The sequence below is a fragment of the Rhinatrema bivittatum genome, chromosome 7, assembly GCF_901001135.1.
Source record: "Rhinatrema bivittatum chromosome 7, aRhiBiv1.1, whole genome shotgun sequence".
Lineage (NCBI taxonomy): Eukaryota > Metazoa > Chordata > Amphibia > Gymnophiona > Rhinatrematidae > Rhinatrema > Rhinatrema bivittatum.
The window spans coordinates 278,627,763-278,643,651 of NC_042621.1; the positions used below are offsets into that span (position 1 = coordinate 278,627,763).

At 38.4% G+C, this 15,889-nt stretch overlaps 1 protein-coding gene across 2 annotated transcripts in view; it reads left to right on the plus strand.

The window, feature by feature from the left end:
* SLK (STE20 like kinase) overlaps nucleotides 1-13,673 on the plus strand; it is a 194,639-nt gene extending 180,966 nt beyond the window's left edge. For both annotated transcript variants that reach the window (XM_029610310.1, XM_029610311.1), the window contains 3 exons: nucleotides 5,257-5,382; nucleotides 5,973-6,086; nucleotides 10,262-13,673. In XM_029610310.1, coding sequence (XP_029466170.1) covers nucleotides 5,257-5,382; nucleotides 5,973-6,086; nucleotides 10,262-10,402 — 381 coding nt within the window. In that variant the 3' untranslated portion in view covers nucleotides 10,403-13,673. The remainder of the gene's footprint in view (nucleotides 1-5,256; nucleotides 5,383-5,972; nucleotides 6,087-10,261) is intronic.
* The last annotated feature ends 2,216 nt before the right edge of the window (nucleotides 13,674-15,889 follow it).

Genomic DNA, 15,889 nt, shown 5'->3' on the forward strand with positions numbered 1-15,889 from the left:
TTAATTTCCACCAATATCACTAATAAAAAATATTCTAAAGTTAAGAAAAGACCAGGGAACAGTGGTCCTGACGGCCCTTAACTGGCCTTGGCAGAGTTGGTTCCCTTGCACAGGCTAATAGTAGATCTACCAATAAGGGTACCAGTAATCCCAAACCTAATAACTTGTTATACAAAGGAAGAGTCTTGTTATAATGCTTTAGTCTCTGGCATTAAGAGTAGCATAATTAAAAAAAAAAAAAAAAAAAAAGTTGCCAAAAAGGGTAAATGAAATTCTGTTAGCATCCAGAAAAGCTTCCACAAGAATACAACTTCACATGGAGGAGATTTACTAACTGGTGCAACCACCAGGTAGAACAACCATTTAACATATCCAGTTACAAAATACTGCAGTACTTGGTTCACCTCATGGACTGTAAGCTAAAATTAATTCCTTCAGAGTGCATTTAAGTGCAATAGCAGCTTATCATAATATGACTGAAGGTAAGCCAATTTCTCAGCAGCCAGTAGTGGCTAGATTCATAAAAGGTCTGCATAATCTAAAGCCTCCACTAAAGAAACCAGCACCACAATTGGACTTAAATATGTTAACATAGCTAATTATGTTGCCCTTTGAGCTAGTGACTGCTGAGGAAATGAAATTTCTGGCATGGAAAACATTTTTTAATAGCAGTAACATCAGCCAGAAAAGTGAGTGAGTTACAAGCACTAGTAAGCTATACACCCTACACACAGGTATTCAAAACTAAAATGCTTCTCAGAACTCACCCAAAGTTCTTGTCAAAAGTGGCATTACAATTCCTCCTGAACTAAGAAACATAGAAATGACGGCAGAAGAAGACCAAACGGCCCATCTAGTCTGCCCAGCAATCTACGCACTTTATCCATTTTTCCCCCTTTTTTTCTCTCCCACCTGTTACTATTGGCTTCCAGTACCCTCCAGCCCTAATTCCCCTCCACCCCACCACCAATTTAGAGAGCAGCGCCGAATCTGCATCCAAGTGAACGTCCAGCGCAATTATCCCCTTGTACAGGTCCTTGGTGAGGCCTCACCTGGAGTACTGTGTTCAGTTCTGGAGACCGTATCTACAAAGAGACAAGGACAAGATAGAAGCGGTACAGAGAAGGGCGACCAGGAAGGTGGAGGGTTTTCATCGGATGACATACGAGGAGAGATTGAACAATCTAAATATGTACTCCCTGGAGGAAAGGAGGAGCAGGGGTGATATGATTCAGACTTTCAGATACTTGAAAAACTTTAATGATCCAAAGACAACGACAAACCTTTTCCGTCAGAAAAAAATCTGCAGAACCAGAGGTCACTAGCTGAGGCTACAGGGAGGAAGACTAAGAACCAATGTCAGGAAGTATTTCTTCACGGAAAGGGTGGTGGATGCCTGGAATGCTCTTCCGGAGGAAGTGGTAAAGTCTAAAACTGTGAACGACTTCAAAGGGGCGTGGGATAAACACTGTGGATCCATCAAGTCTAGAGGGCATGAATAAAGAGGAGGCAGCAAAACACTGCACGGAGCGGCAGTAGCCACAGATGCATTCACGGAGCGGGATACCAGTGGCCAGTAGTTGATGTTCCACCTTCACGGAGCGGAAGGATGGAGGGCTGCTATCTCAAAAAAAACAAAAACAAAAAACAAAAAAACAAACAAAAAAATAAAAACAGGGGTGGGTAAGAGTATGGGGTAAGGGTATGGCCTGCTTGTTACAGAGGTTGCTACCCCTAATTGCGAAATAGTACTTCCAACTTTCCTTCCAGAATTGCATAGACCACCGGCTGAACAAGTATTACATAACCTGGATTAAAGAAGATTCCTCTTGTTCTATTTAGACAGAATACACACACTCAGAAAATCAACTCAAATTTTTATATCCTCTAACAGCTAAAAATAAAATAGACATAGCTGTCAAAAAACAAACATCATCAAGTTGACTGACTCAATGCATTTCTCATTGCTATGCAACCATTGATTAGGACATACCACAACCAACAAAGGCATATCAGATATGAGCAGTGGTTGCACTGATGCGATGTATCAACTTGACAACAATCCAGGATATCTGTCAAGCTGTCACATGTTAACAATATACACTTTTATAAAGCATTACTGTCTGGATAAAGACTCACAAAAGTACTGTGTATTTAGACAAGCAATGGATAAGAACATTTTTAAATAATCAAACCAAACTTCCCACAGTGCATCAGAGGGGTTGCAGAAAAACAAAGTAAAAAATTATTTCAAGCAGCCCTGAGCTGGGGAGTCCCATCTTGTGTGGCTGGCTGTGAGTTGTGCTTGTCCATGGCGAAAGCAAAGTTGTTTATCTGTGTTCACTGTGGACAGCAATCCCTCTCTACTCCCCAGGAAGTTTACCTGGTTTGGAAAAAGACTGAAGCAGAATCGCACAGAGGGGACACTAGCATAGGAAGTTCTGTTCATGCTTAGAAACCATAGTTGAACTTTCTGAGCTATGGGAAAAAAATGAGCTGACTCCGTACTGTTGAATGACATCACCCATCTTGTGTGACTATTTGTTTTGTTGTCCATGGATGACACCTGTTAAAGGTAAGAAACTTTACTTTCTCTGAGAACAGCAGGATAAATAGTCACACAAACCCTCTTTCCTCCCCTTTTGGGAGTTTGTTTCTTGAAGCTATTTTTATTTATTTATTTATTTAGAAGCTTTTATATGCTGGTATTCGTTGGTACATCATATCTGTTTACATGGAACTTGTTGATGATACATGGAACGTGTGGGGAAAAATAAGGGTACAAATTTGTTAGAGTTCAAGGAACATCATAGGTATAAGTTAAAATATTAAAATGACGTGAAAATGGATGTGAATATACAATTAAATATAATACAGTTAATATGTTACAATAAAAGTGGTAAAGGAGGTTGATCAGATTTGATGATGCTAGTTGTGTGTATACAGGTAACTATGATACATCTGAGATGTTACAAAACGAATAGTAAATGAGGATTGATTCAGTTTGATGAGGCTGGTGGTGGACAAGTGTGGGTAGTTTGAGGGAAAGGGGTAGTAGATAGTAAATTGTTCCATGGTGTTGGACTGAAAGGTCTCCTGGTGAGGGGCAGATAAGCTTGGGGGGAGTGTTGTGTGGCGGAGAGGGAGAATTAGGGGGAGCTTTGGGGGGGAGGGTGAGAGGTTGCTAAGGGTATGTTTAGGTTATTGTGGAGTAGACAATGGGGGGATGTTAAGGATAAAGTAAAGGGAGCATTATCCTATTAGAGTTTTCCAATATGTGATAAATAACGGGATAATAAATAGGGGCAACATAAGCAGAGCAGCTTTAACTTCTAGTGCAATATTGGAATATTTGGTAAATGTATTTGGTTTTTAACTTGTATAACATGTTACGTTAGTCAATGTTGATATTGTTTGGGATGTGTGTGTGAATGAATGGTTGAGATGTATTGTGTAGGTTATATAAACTATGTTTGTCTAATTTTTAAAAAATGTAATAATAAAATATTGTAAAAACGTAACACGGGTATACTGTTTGATATATGTGATGTAACGATAGTACCTGTTTAATTTACCCTCACATGTATGTGTATATTTGACCAATCAAAAAAGCAAACAGAATGTTGGGAATTATTAGAAAGGGAATGGTGAATAAAATAGAAAATGTCATAATGCCTCTGTATTGCTCCATGGTGAGACCGCACTTTGAATACTGTGCATAAGTCTGGTCGCCGCATCTCAAAAAAGATATAATTGCGATGGAGAAGGTAGAGAGAAGGGCAACCAAAATGATAAGGGGAATGGAACAGCTCCCTTATGAGGAAAGACTAAAGAGGTTAGGACTTTTCATCTTGGAGAAGAGATGTCTGAGGGGGGATATGATAGAGGTGTTTAAAATCATTAGAGGTCTAGAATGGGTAAATGTGAATCGATTATTTACTCTTTTGGATAAGAAAAGTTAGCATGTGGCACATTAAAACTAATCATAGAAAGTTCTTTTTAACTCAACTCACAAGTAAACTCTGGAATTTGTTGCCAGAGAATGTGGTTAGTGCAGTTAGTGTAGCTGGGTTTAAAAAAGAATTGGATAAGTTCTTGGAGGAGAAGTCCATTACCTGCTATTAATTAAGCTGACTTAGAAAATATCCACTGCTATTACTAGCATCAGTAGCATGGGATAGACTTAGTTTTTGGGGACTTGCCAGGTATTTATTTATTTATTTGTTGAGTTTTATATACCGTTATTCAGTGAAGCCATCACAACGGTTTACAAGATTTAAAAGGTATTTTCTTAACAATTATGAATTAAGGGTATAACAGGATATATATTATAAACGTAAAGTTAATCTTTTTATAGTCCAGAATAAAATCATTTTTGAATGAGAAGGACTTGCTTGGTGCTGGTTGATGACAAGTTATTTCGTGGACTCTGTAATTCTGTTGGGTGTTTGAATGTTATATAGCATGGATTTACTTATATATGAAAGTAAATATAAAAAAAAAAGAAAAGTTGTATAGCATGGATTTATTATAGCATGGATTGGCCACTGTTGGAAACAGGATGCTGGGCTTGATGGACCCTTGGTCTGACCCAGTATGGCATGTTCTTATGGCTATTTACTCTCAGAAAATAGGACTAGGGGACACTCCATGAAGTTAGCAAGTAGCTCATTTAAAACAAATCAGAGAAAATTCTTTTTCACTCAGTGTATAGTTAAGCTCTGGAATTCATTGCCAGAGGATGTTGTTACCCAGTTAGTGTAACTGGGTTTAAAAAAAGGTTTGGATATGTTCCTAGAGGAAAAATCCATAAACTGGTATTAATTAATAAGCAATAGTAGCTTGAGATCTATTTAATGTTTGGGTACTTGCCTGGTACTTGTGACTTGGATTTGCCACTATTGAAAACAGGATGCTGGGCTTTATGGACCCTTGGTCTGAACCAGTATGGCATATCTTATCTTCTAGCTTCAGCTGGCCCAATGAGTTGCAGAACCAATCTGGGAATTGAAGCTAATGCCTTCAGATGGCAGTTTACTTCTCTGCCACTGATCCAGCCCTGTAATATAGGCTATTATATGATTGGCAAGTTTACAGAAATAAGAAAGTTGATAGGACTACTGCAGCTGTGATGGCATATCATAATTGGCTCCCCTCTAATAAGTATTTATGGAATTATTTACTAAGTAGCTATTGAGCAGAATTGAATCTTTGTCATTTGTAATTCCTTTCACTGTTTTTATATTTTACTTGTAGTTTGCTGCTCAGGAAGACAAAAGACAGAAAAACGAAAGGCTGGCACAGCATCAGAAACATGAAAATCAAATGCGAGACCTTCAGCTACAGTGTGATGCCAACATCAAGGAGTTGCAGCAGCTACAGGTTAAATATATAGGATGCATTTTGAAATTCTCACTAAGGAGAGAAAAGCCATCAAAGTTTTATAGAAGATTTCTTATATCGGAATTATATATATATATATATATATATATATATATACACACACACACACATAAATATCCACGTATACATATGTATGGGAATCTGGCAAGCTTCTCGTTTAATTATATTTCATATCCATTACCACTTTAAGCGCTTTTTACACTTTGTCCATTTTCAAAGCTCTCACTGCTTACTACCTCCCTTAATATTTTGATGCATAATTGTAATTCTCAAGTTGTTTATTTGATGTAGTTTTTAAAAATATATTCTGAAATTGTCATGTTTATTGATGATTTCTTATGTTTTTTGCCTTTTATAGTGAAAATAAAATACATGTGACTCCTAGACTGAGTTCCTAATGTAGCCTTAATGTGAAAACAGATGCTTTGTATAAGATTAAGTAGTTTAAAGACAGACACAAATAGGAATAATCTTTAATTCAAAATAATTAAGCTAACATTTACCACCATCAACTGTATAATTGAAACTTATTCTACATATAAGCAATATCTTCATATCATTTTTTACAGAATGAAAAATGCCATCTGTTAATTGAGCATGAAACGCAGAAGCTAAAAGAATTAGATGAGGAACATAGCCAAGAACTGAAGGAGTGGCGAGAAAAACTTAGACCAAGAAAAAAGGTGAGAGAGGACTTTGTGGTTAGCTATTTAGTCATCCTTTGCAAATAGAGGGCAAAAAGATGCCTCATAAAGCAGGCTTAGTGGCAGTGCACATCGAATCCAGGACCCATCCAGGACCCATCATCAAGCTGGCAGGGGCTAGTTGCACTGGTCACAGTCATTGGGGCCAAAAATTGCAAGCTGTCATACAACAGCCACATCTACAAGTGGGATACAGGGTCCACACAGCTCGGGTTCTGAGTAAAGCTGCTGCAGCAAGGACTGAGTTATAGCTGAAGGAGGATGGTGTCTAATCAGGGACAGTGAGTGAAATCTGTGTTGCCCCTACTTCAGACGACTCCTGTTATCAATGGCAACTAGCATGGTTGAGAAAGGTACAGACTGGGCTGGAAGCTTATTTAAGGGGAAAGTGGGTCGGGCCAAAAGACGTTTTCTTGCATGCTGAAGTGTTACTGGCATTAGCCACTTCTCTGATAACAAGCAGCCCGAATGGATTCACATATATGGACAATGTGACCTAACCACATAGCAGGCAAAAGGTGCTTCACAAGCTTAACAGTCAGTAGTTCGACATTTTTAAACTGTATACAAGCAGCCAGTCAGTTACCAGCAGCACAGTCAAACATCCATTTCTCTTTGATTGGTTGCCTAACATTATCATGGACATTCCCAAACCTCTGTCTACATAAAACCAAGTTACGTTCCAATTTATATTTTATGGTCTCTTTATTCTGTATTGGTGACAGTTTCTGTTCCGCATGTGTGACTGAAGTTGGATATTCTGCTAGCTGGGTGACTAAAGAATTGGATTGGGAAAGAGCTCTTGGATTTTAGTAAAGCTTTTGATATGGTCCCATGAATAAAATGAGAAGCTTGGGACTGAGCACCAAGGTGGTGGCATGGATTACTAATTGGTTGACGGATAGAAGACAGCGTGTGATGGTAAATAGAATCTGCTTTGAAGAGAAAACAGTATTCAATGGACTGCCCCAGGATCGGTGTTGGGACTGGTTCTGTTCAATATCTTTGTGAGCGACATTGCGAAAGGGATAGTAGGGTAAAGTTTGTCTATTTGCGGATGATACAAAGATCTGCAACAGAGTGAACACGCCGGTAGGAGTAGAGAGAATGAGACTTGATTTAAGGAAGCTTGAACGGTGGACGAAGTTATGGCAGCTGGGATTCGATGCCAAGAAGTGCAGAGTCATGCCTCTGGGGTGTGGTAATCCAAAAGAGTTGTATGTGATGGGGGTGAAGGGCTGTTGTGCACGGAACAATAGAGAGACCTTGGAGTGATAGTGTCTAGCAATCTGAAGATGGCAAAGCAATGTGACAAGGTGATAGCAAAAGCCAGAAGAATTCTAGGCTGCATTGAGAGAGTAATAACCAGTAAGAAAAAGGAGATGATAATCCCTTTGTACAAGTCCTTGGTGAGGCCCTCACCTGGAGTACTGTGTTCCGTTCTGGAGACCGTAACTCAAAAGGGACAGAGACAGGATGGAGGCAGTCCAGAGAAGGGCAACCAAAATGATGGTGGGTCTCCATCAAATGACTTAAGAGGAGAGATTGAAGGTCCTAAATATGTATACCCTGGAGGAGAGGAGGTGCAGGGGAGATATGATACAAACATTCAGATACCTGAAAGGTTTGAATCATACACAATCTTCGACAAACCTTTTCCATTGGAAAGAAATCAGTAGAACTAGGGGTCACGAAATGAAGCTACAGGAAGGACGACTGAGAACCAATGCCAGAAAATATTTCTTCACGGAGAGGGTGGTGGATGTCTGGAATGCCCTTCTGGAGGTAGTAATGAAGACTAAAACCGTGAAAGATTTTAATGTGGCAAGGGATTAACACTGAGGATCCCTTAAGGTTAGAGGATGGGAATGAAGAAAAGCGTGCATGGGAGTAACTTGCTGGTGCGGCGGTTACTACCCTTAACCAATAAGCCTTGATGCTTTTGATGCAGCTGCATCATTGCTCTCTGCTTTAGCAGCAGGGGGAAAAGAGGAAAAGGCGAATTAGATTGACAGCAACCAACTAGGACATTGAATTGCACAGTCTGGGAAAACTAAGCACAGGAGTAACTTGCTGATACTGCAGATACTACCCTTAACCAATAAGCCTTAATGCTGTTGATGCAACTCTAACATTGCTCTCTGCTTCAATGGCAAGAGGTAACAGAGAATTGGACTCAAATAGCAACCAGCAAGCGCCTTGATTTTGACAGTCTGGGAAACTGATAATTATAAAAGTAGCTTGCATGGCAGCAGTTACTACCATAAACTTGCTGGGCAGATTGGATGGTCCTTTTCTACTGTCATTTCTATGATTCTATGTAGTTTTTGTGGAGGAATGTACAACAGCTTGGCTTTAATCTGTATTCCTAATAGGAGGTGTATTGGTATTTTGGGCCTGATGTAATATTTGCAGCATTGCTTTTTCATATGTATGGTTGTAGTGAGTGCTAACAGTTATGATATGGAAGGTTTGCTATATTGGAAATGTAAGTAGATTCATTCATGGCTTTCTGTAGGCCAAATCCACACCCTGTGCACTTTACCATAAGTCTAATACCATATGAGATCCAGTAAACTGCCTTGATTACTGTGAGAAAGGTAGTTTGTTTATTTATTTATTTATTTATTTATTTATTGATTGTTTTTGTTATACCGAGTTTCATGACTGGCATCACATCAACCCGGTTTACAATTAACAATGTGTGAAAAGCATAAGGTAACGTGATAACAATATTCCCAAAAGAACTGTGAACTTTAAATACAGAGAATCAATTGAAGGGTGAGAAAGTTACAATAAAACAATAAAACAGGGAAAATTAACTTGGAGCTGGAAGAGGGGAGAGATTGAACAATGCAATATTTACATTTCAGCCAATTAGTGTAGTAGTATAGCGGAGTGAATAAATAAGCCTATGTGAATAAATGAGACGGTACATAAATATGAAACGGTAAAATAAGTAACCAAGAGAATAAATATGACACAGTAGTGAATGATGATAATATGATAAAACTCCGCAGGTAATGATGTGCGTAAGTTTATGGTAGTTGGATTCTTATTTAGTTTAGTAAGCCTATGAAACTACTATTATTGAAATTGTCTCCTGGAAACCTTAGAAGTAGATTTTAAAAGCCATGCACACGCCCATGTGCGCACAGTTCCCGGCACGCGCACATGGATGCGCCAATTTTCTAACATGCACGCATTGCCATGAGCATGTTCTAAAATACAATACCCGTGTGCACATGCGTGCCTGATTTTATATTGGTTGCGTGCATGTGCGACTGGGTCGCAACTCGCGCATGCGAGGGGCGATTTTAGAAAAAACACGGCGATGCAAATGGCCTTTCCCCCTAACCCCGTACCTACTCTCCTTCCCTTTTCCCCTCTCCTCCCCAACCCCTAAAACTCCTCTTCCTACCTTTCTCTTTTTTTTTTAAATTTTGGAACTTACTTCATCTTGTAAGATGAAGTAAGGTCTATGTACCAGTTCTTCCCCAGGACCGTGCCTAATGGTCGCTGTTCCGGCACTTCCGCGTTTATTGGAAGATATGCATATGGCCGGGCTGTTTTTAAAATGCGCTTGGCGCACGCATGGCCCAGCCATGCGCGTATCCCCTGGTTTTTGCACGCACCAGGTTTTTAAAATTTGGCCTTTAGTTAATTGCCTTGACCTCCCAACATACTTGTTTCACTTATCCATCTGATCAAAAAGGCCATGGAGACTGGAGAGCCAGCTAAGAGGGTGAGTTACACGAGCTTGCTGCTGCCCATGTGTGTTTAATCCATTGAGACTGCTTGTTGGACAAAGTATAATCTTTGTTCTCCAATAACAGCTGCAAAAAAGATAACTGGGGATTTGAGCATGCTGTTAGAGAATTATACCTAATTATAAGCAAGCGATTACACTTTCCTTTAAGCCATTTATGAAATTGTGCAGGCAGTGTATGATGATGGTGGTTGTATTTCCCGTCTCATTGTCAGGCAGATAGCAACGTGTCAGACTGCCATGCATGATGGCAGTGTGTTCTTTCTTACCTGTTTGTTCTCACTTTAAAATAACTTTCTGTAATAAATTTAGCACCTTGTGTATTAGTTTTATTAAAATGGAAACATTGTAACCAAATGGGGGGGGGGGTTTGTTTGTTTTTCAGGCCCTTGAAGAAGAATTTGCTAGGAAACTACAAGAACAAGAAGTGTTCTTTAAAATGAGTGGGGACTCAGAATGCCTTAACCCTTCAACTCAGAGTCGAATTTCAAAATTTTACCCAATCCCCAGCCTGCACTCCACTTGATCCTGCATTTCATTTTATTTAGTGGAGCTAAAAGTTGGATTTCTTTTTCTTTGTTCCTGTTTTTGGTTGGGTGTGGTGGTTGGCATTCTAACACTCCCAGATTCTGCCATGTTAGCTTATGCAACTGACAGCAGACATCCTTGATGCTTTGTAAAGGCATTTGAGGGCATCTCTGTCCTGGTGTTTTCTTGCATTTAATTGGAGGAGAGAGACATACATAGTGGAATGAAGGCTTGGCTGTTTGCTATATTTATGGGGTGATTCCCAGTGTACCTTGGGGATTTGTCATTACGTTTTTGTTCTCTTTGATGCAAATATGTTCACTATTGTGGTATTCGGGTGTCAAGGAGAAATTGATTTGGGAAATATATTTCAATTAATCGGAAAGGTCATAAACCATATTTGTTTTTCGTAAAATCTGAAACATATTGTAATATTTTATTTTAATATTTCACATTCTGTTCACATTTCTCAGTTTTGGCTACAGAGGAATTTGTCTCCCTTCCATGCTGGAGCCTCAGGGCAGATGTGGGGACAATCTAGGGTGAAAGATTTCTCCTCAATTAAACCATATATTGAAATGGTTGCGTTACTTCTTGTGACTAATTTCATAATTTTAAGCATTCTTCTTAAAAGGATGATATTTGGAAGTTATACACAGCTAGACAGCCAAACATTCCACTAAATGCTTGGTTGATTGCCTCCATGACCAAAGGGGTGCTAGTTGTGTAATCTGAGTGCCTGATCTACTAAAAGATACTAGAACTTAGGAGTTTTGTTTACTGTTGAGAAGTCTCTATGAATTTACTTATACTTATATATATATAGATAGATATATAAAATTTCTTGCTGCTATTTATAAAAAAACAACCCTCATCCAAAAATTTATTTGCACTAAAACACGTAAGAATGGAAAACTTGCAACACAGAGTGCAGATATGTTTTCCCTACAAATTAGATATGTTTAGTGCTGTAGAAACATTGTATATTAGAATATTTTATTCATCAGATTCACTGTATTCATGCATGTGTCTTTAATACAATTTCAGTTAGATATTATATTCTGTTCTTACCAAAGAACAATCTGTTTCTTGAGGAATCGTGGCCTAAACCTAACTTATAAGCAATTTGTTCTTGGTATCACATTCTGACAAAAGAAATGTTTCAAACTGTTGACTTAATATTTTTAGAAGGGGTTAAGTTAAATATTTAGGGCAATTTTAGGGTGCAAGAGCTAACAATTTTAGTGTGTTTATTTTCCCCTTCATGCGGTGTAGCTCCAAGTTAAAATATGCTTTGCTGGTTTGCAGTATAGCTGTTGTAAACTTTTATTATGTAGTTTGAAAAAATGTTACCGGTATTAAACTTGTTTATTTTAACACATTCTTTGAGGGTAAACCAGTATGTTCAGATTATATCAAGACAGTATTAGCTGTATTTTGATATGCTGAAAATGAGTTTGTCAAATGTTTGTTTCCTGTTCATTTTGTGGCCTGTTTTTTGTTTTTTTTTAATTACCTGAATACTTTGATGTACTTATTTTCCTTGAGTTTTCTGATTTGCATTTATTTCAGACCACAAGTCATTGATTTATTTCATGGGTACAGCTAATAGACACATGAAGGAGCCAATGTAAATTAATATAGAACTTTACTACATGTTTATTTGGAACTTTTGAGACAGAATCTCTTATTTTTCAATTATAAACATTCTTGAAAAATGCATGCTTTGATCTTAATTTTGTAATGTATGATTTTAACTTGCTTTTTTATAGATAGTCTTAATTTCCATTAATTTTATAAACCTGTATCTTGTACTCTGTATAAACTTACATATATTATTAGAATGTTATATTCTTTGCTGTTGATTATTTTGAAATGCTGGAGTATAAATTGTCTTTGGTCTTTTTATCTTTTTTAAATCTGAACCTTTATAAAAAATTACTACTGTTAGTGAAATTACTGAAAATAGATTATAATTCTGTGATCAAGAAAATCCTCAGATGAACATAGCATTTGAGAACATGAAAAACAGAATGTAACCCTAATAAGCAGAGAGGGAATGAAGATAAAGCCAGAGGTGACACAGGCTCTGCGGTATTTCATCAAGAAAGGCTAACGGGCAGACTCGATGGGTCTTGTGGTCTTTATCTGCTCTGATAGTCTAGGTTTCTATGTTAATAGCCTTGATTAGTGTGTTCACTTCAAAAGTATTTAGCAGTTATGTCACACTGAGATGAATCAAAGCTCCTTTTACAGAGGTAAAACGTATTTTAATGAACAAATGATATTTGTGCTTGTTTATTGTGAAGGTCCTGCTATTATTGCAGTACACTGCAAGCTTAGGGATCTTGGGCTTTCATCCCGTAAAACTCTGTCTCTGAAGTAAGGACGCTCCTATTGATCTTAGTCTTTTTTTGGAGCTGAGCCAGTAGTAGAAGCCTAGCTACTTTAGCCTTTTCCCTTCTTTTATTGTTCCAGTTGTCACCAGTTGCCTACAACATTTTTAGTGCATTTTTTAAATTCTATAACTAATCAAATGTCAAGGTTTAGAAAACTAATCTGTAAATTACCATGCAAATATCAGTTTGGCAAGAAAGTGGTTTGGGATCATTAGAAATCTTTGGTGGTAAGTAAGAGATACTGTGTTTGTTATTCAGAATTGCAGTAGTTTCATCAAATGTTTTGTTGAATTGCAAGGTCAAAATGTTGTGCATTGCATGAAGGATTTTGTAATTGTACAAAGCCATGTGAAAAAAAATCAAATGTATTAGGTTTAATATAAAGCTGTTCTTTATGTGTACTAGGCAGTATTTCAAAAGGAGACGCAACAGGTAGTAAATGCTCTATCAAACATTTTATTTAAGAGACCAGATGGCTCCATATTGTAAGGGACAAGCTAAGCTACTCCTGGTTTTACCCCATTGAATCTAAGGACTGTCATCTCTAAGAAAATTAGGATTACAAATCCATGGATACAGTGCAGTAAAACCAAAACTCGTTCAATCTGTCCCTGATAACATGGAGCTATCATGTTACCTTTCATTTTATTGTCATTTTTGAAATTCATTCAATTAGTTAAAAAAAATGCAGGTGGTGTCCTTTTAAATATTGTATGTCACAGACAATATGGCCTTTTAAAATCTTTATTAAGATATGTATATAAACAATGCAACACAATTTGTGGTAATGGACAATGGTTGGTCCTGATCACAGTAAAAAGTTTGCAAAGCACATCCCTGTTTTATAAATAAAATTATTTATACAAAGAAGGCTTCCTGTAGAATATTGGAATAATTTTTACATAATATAAAATATGCTGCTTGATGATTTGTTCTTATGCTTGCATTTTCCTGACAGCACATTGTAAAGGACCAGTATAAATAGGTAACTTTGTTACAAAGAAAACTTTAAAAAAAAATGTTTCCTTGAAATTTATGCCAGATTAACAAATAACTGGCTTTGAAAGTATGTTAAAGTATATATAAAGACTTTATTAATTCAGAGCTTCAGACCACAGCATTATGAGAGAGAATATACCATATGAGTCTTTTTATCTGGGACCTGCAAGGATGACTTGGAAGAATGACAGCCCTTGCCAATATAAGAGCAGTGCTAAGGGCAATAGCTCTTTTAGCTCTTTGCAAGTGAAACCAAAGTCTCCCAGGCAGGTTGACTGAGAAGAGGGTTTAAACAATGAAAAAATGAGTCAGAAGAGCAAAGAGAGATGTTATCATCAACAGATGCAATTAATGACTTTATTCCTGGAATTTTGCAAATTGTTTTTATGCAACATAGGACCATGCTCCACTAGTGGATGAATAGCCTAGAGCAGTGGTTCTCAACCTTTTTTTGGCCTGGACACACCTGACAGATAGTTCTCACATGTGTGACACACTGAACATGTGACCATCATGGGGTTAAATGTAAACATGCACTCTGCATCCACAGGAATCCCTTCAACCCCCAGCAATGAATGCAGAGCAGATCTAGAGCATTACCCTGTACAACTCGCCATACAAAAAAGATCTTCTGGTTCTGATGACATCCCAGTAAAAGCAAAACAAACTCCTTTTACTACCAGGCAAAATAGCCTTCCTTATGAAAAAACAGTAATTTACCACTCAAGCATATCCTATTGAGAAAACACAACAAATAAGATTGATACAAATGCCTACATGCTAGTTAAATACCTCACCTCAGTCATACAACCTTAACAAAGTACAGAAAAACCACAAATTATAAATATGGAGACAGAAACTGGAATGGAAAACCAAAAAAGCCACTCTGCATGCAGTGCGAACCTGGAGAAATGGAAAGAGAAATATAGCACCTAACAGACTCTCAGGATTTGCAATAATGCACACAAACTAACCTGCACAAAGTTACACCTGTTTTATGGAACACACTCAAACAGTAACAACCGTATCTAAGAAATACAACTATTAAACCAGGCCTAAACACTAATACATTTCCTATTGGGAAAACAGAATAAGCCAAGCTGCTATAGAGCCCCACACAGAAATAATTGTAAAGCTATACTAAAAATGTTACAAAACAGCTGCTGAACAGAATAATATCCAACAATTAAAAGCTCATACAAATTATTAAAACATGTCCAAATATCAATAAATATTTCAAACAGCAGACATCGCATAATACCCAATAATTAAAATGGCAGTCAATCAAGAAAATTAAATTTAAAAAGCCACCTTTACTTACCCTCTCCAGCAACTCTCCTACTCCTTTCCCTTCCAGGCCAATAGTACTCACCAGAAGCAGTAAGGGCTGCTGAAGCTCTGTCCTCACAGTCCTCTTCCTTAGCGCCCACAACCAGTCACTCACACACACACCCCCCCAATTAGACCCTACGACCAGTCTCAGTCTCTTACACTAGTCATCTTCCTGACCAGTCTCTCTCTCTCACACAGAAACACATCACCACCCTGACCAGTCTCTCAATCACACTCATGGTCTCTTATATACAAGCTCTCAATCACACACAAATGCTCTCGCACCCATTCACACAAGCTCTCACCCATGCATCCATTCACACCCACAAACACAAGCTCTCACCCATGCATCCATTCACACCCACAGACACAAGCTCTCACCCATGCATCCATTCACACCCACAGACACAAGCTCTCACCCATGCATCCATTCACACCCACAAACACAAGCTCTCACCCATGCATCCATTCACACCCACAGACACACCAGCTCTCTCCCAGGCACCCATTCACACCCTCAGACACCCCAGCTCTCACCCAGGCACCCATTCACACCTTCAGACACACCAGCTCTCACCCAGGCACTCATTCACACCCTCAGACACATCAGCTCTCACCAAAAACGTATTCTTTCTTCACTGCAAGGATGGGTCCAGTTCCATCGCGGCTTTACTCCGGCGGGCTTTCCTTTTGCGCCACCAAGGGAATGGGTTCCCATGGTGGCCTCGGTCGGGGTCGGGTTTCCTCTTTGCCGC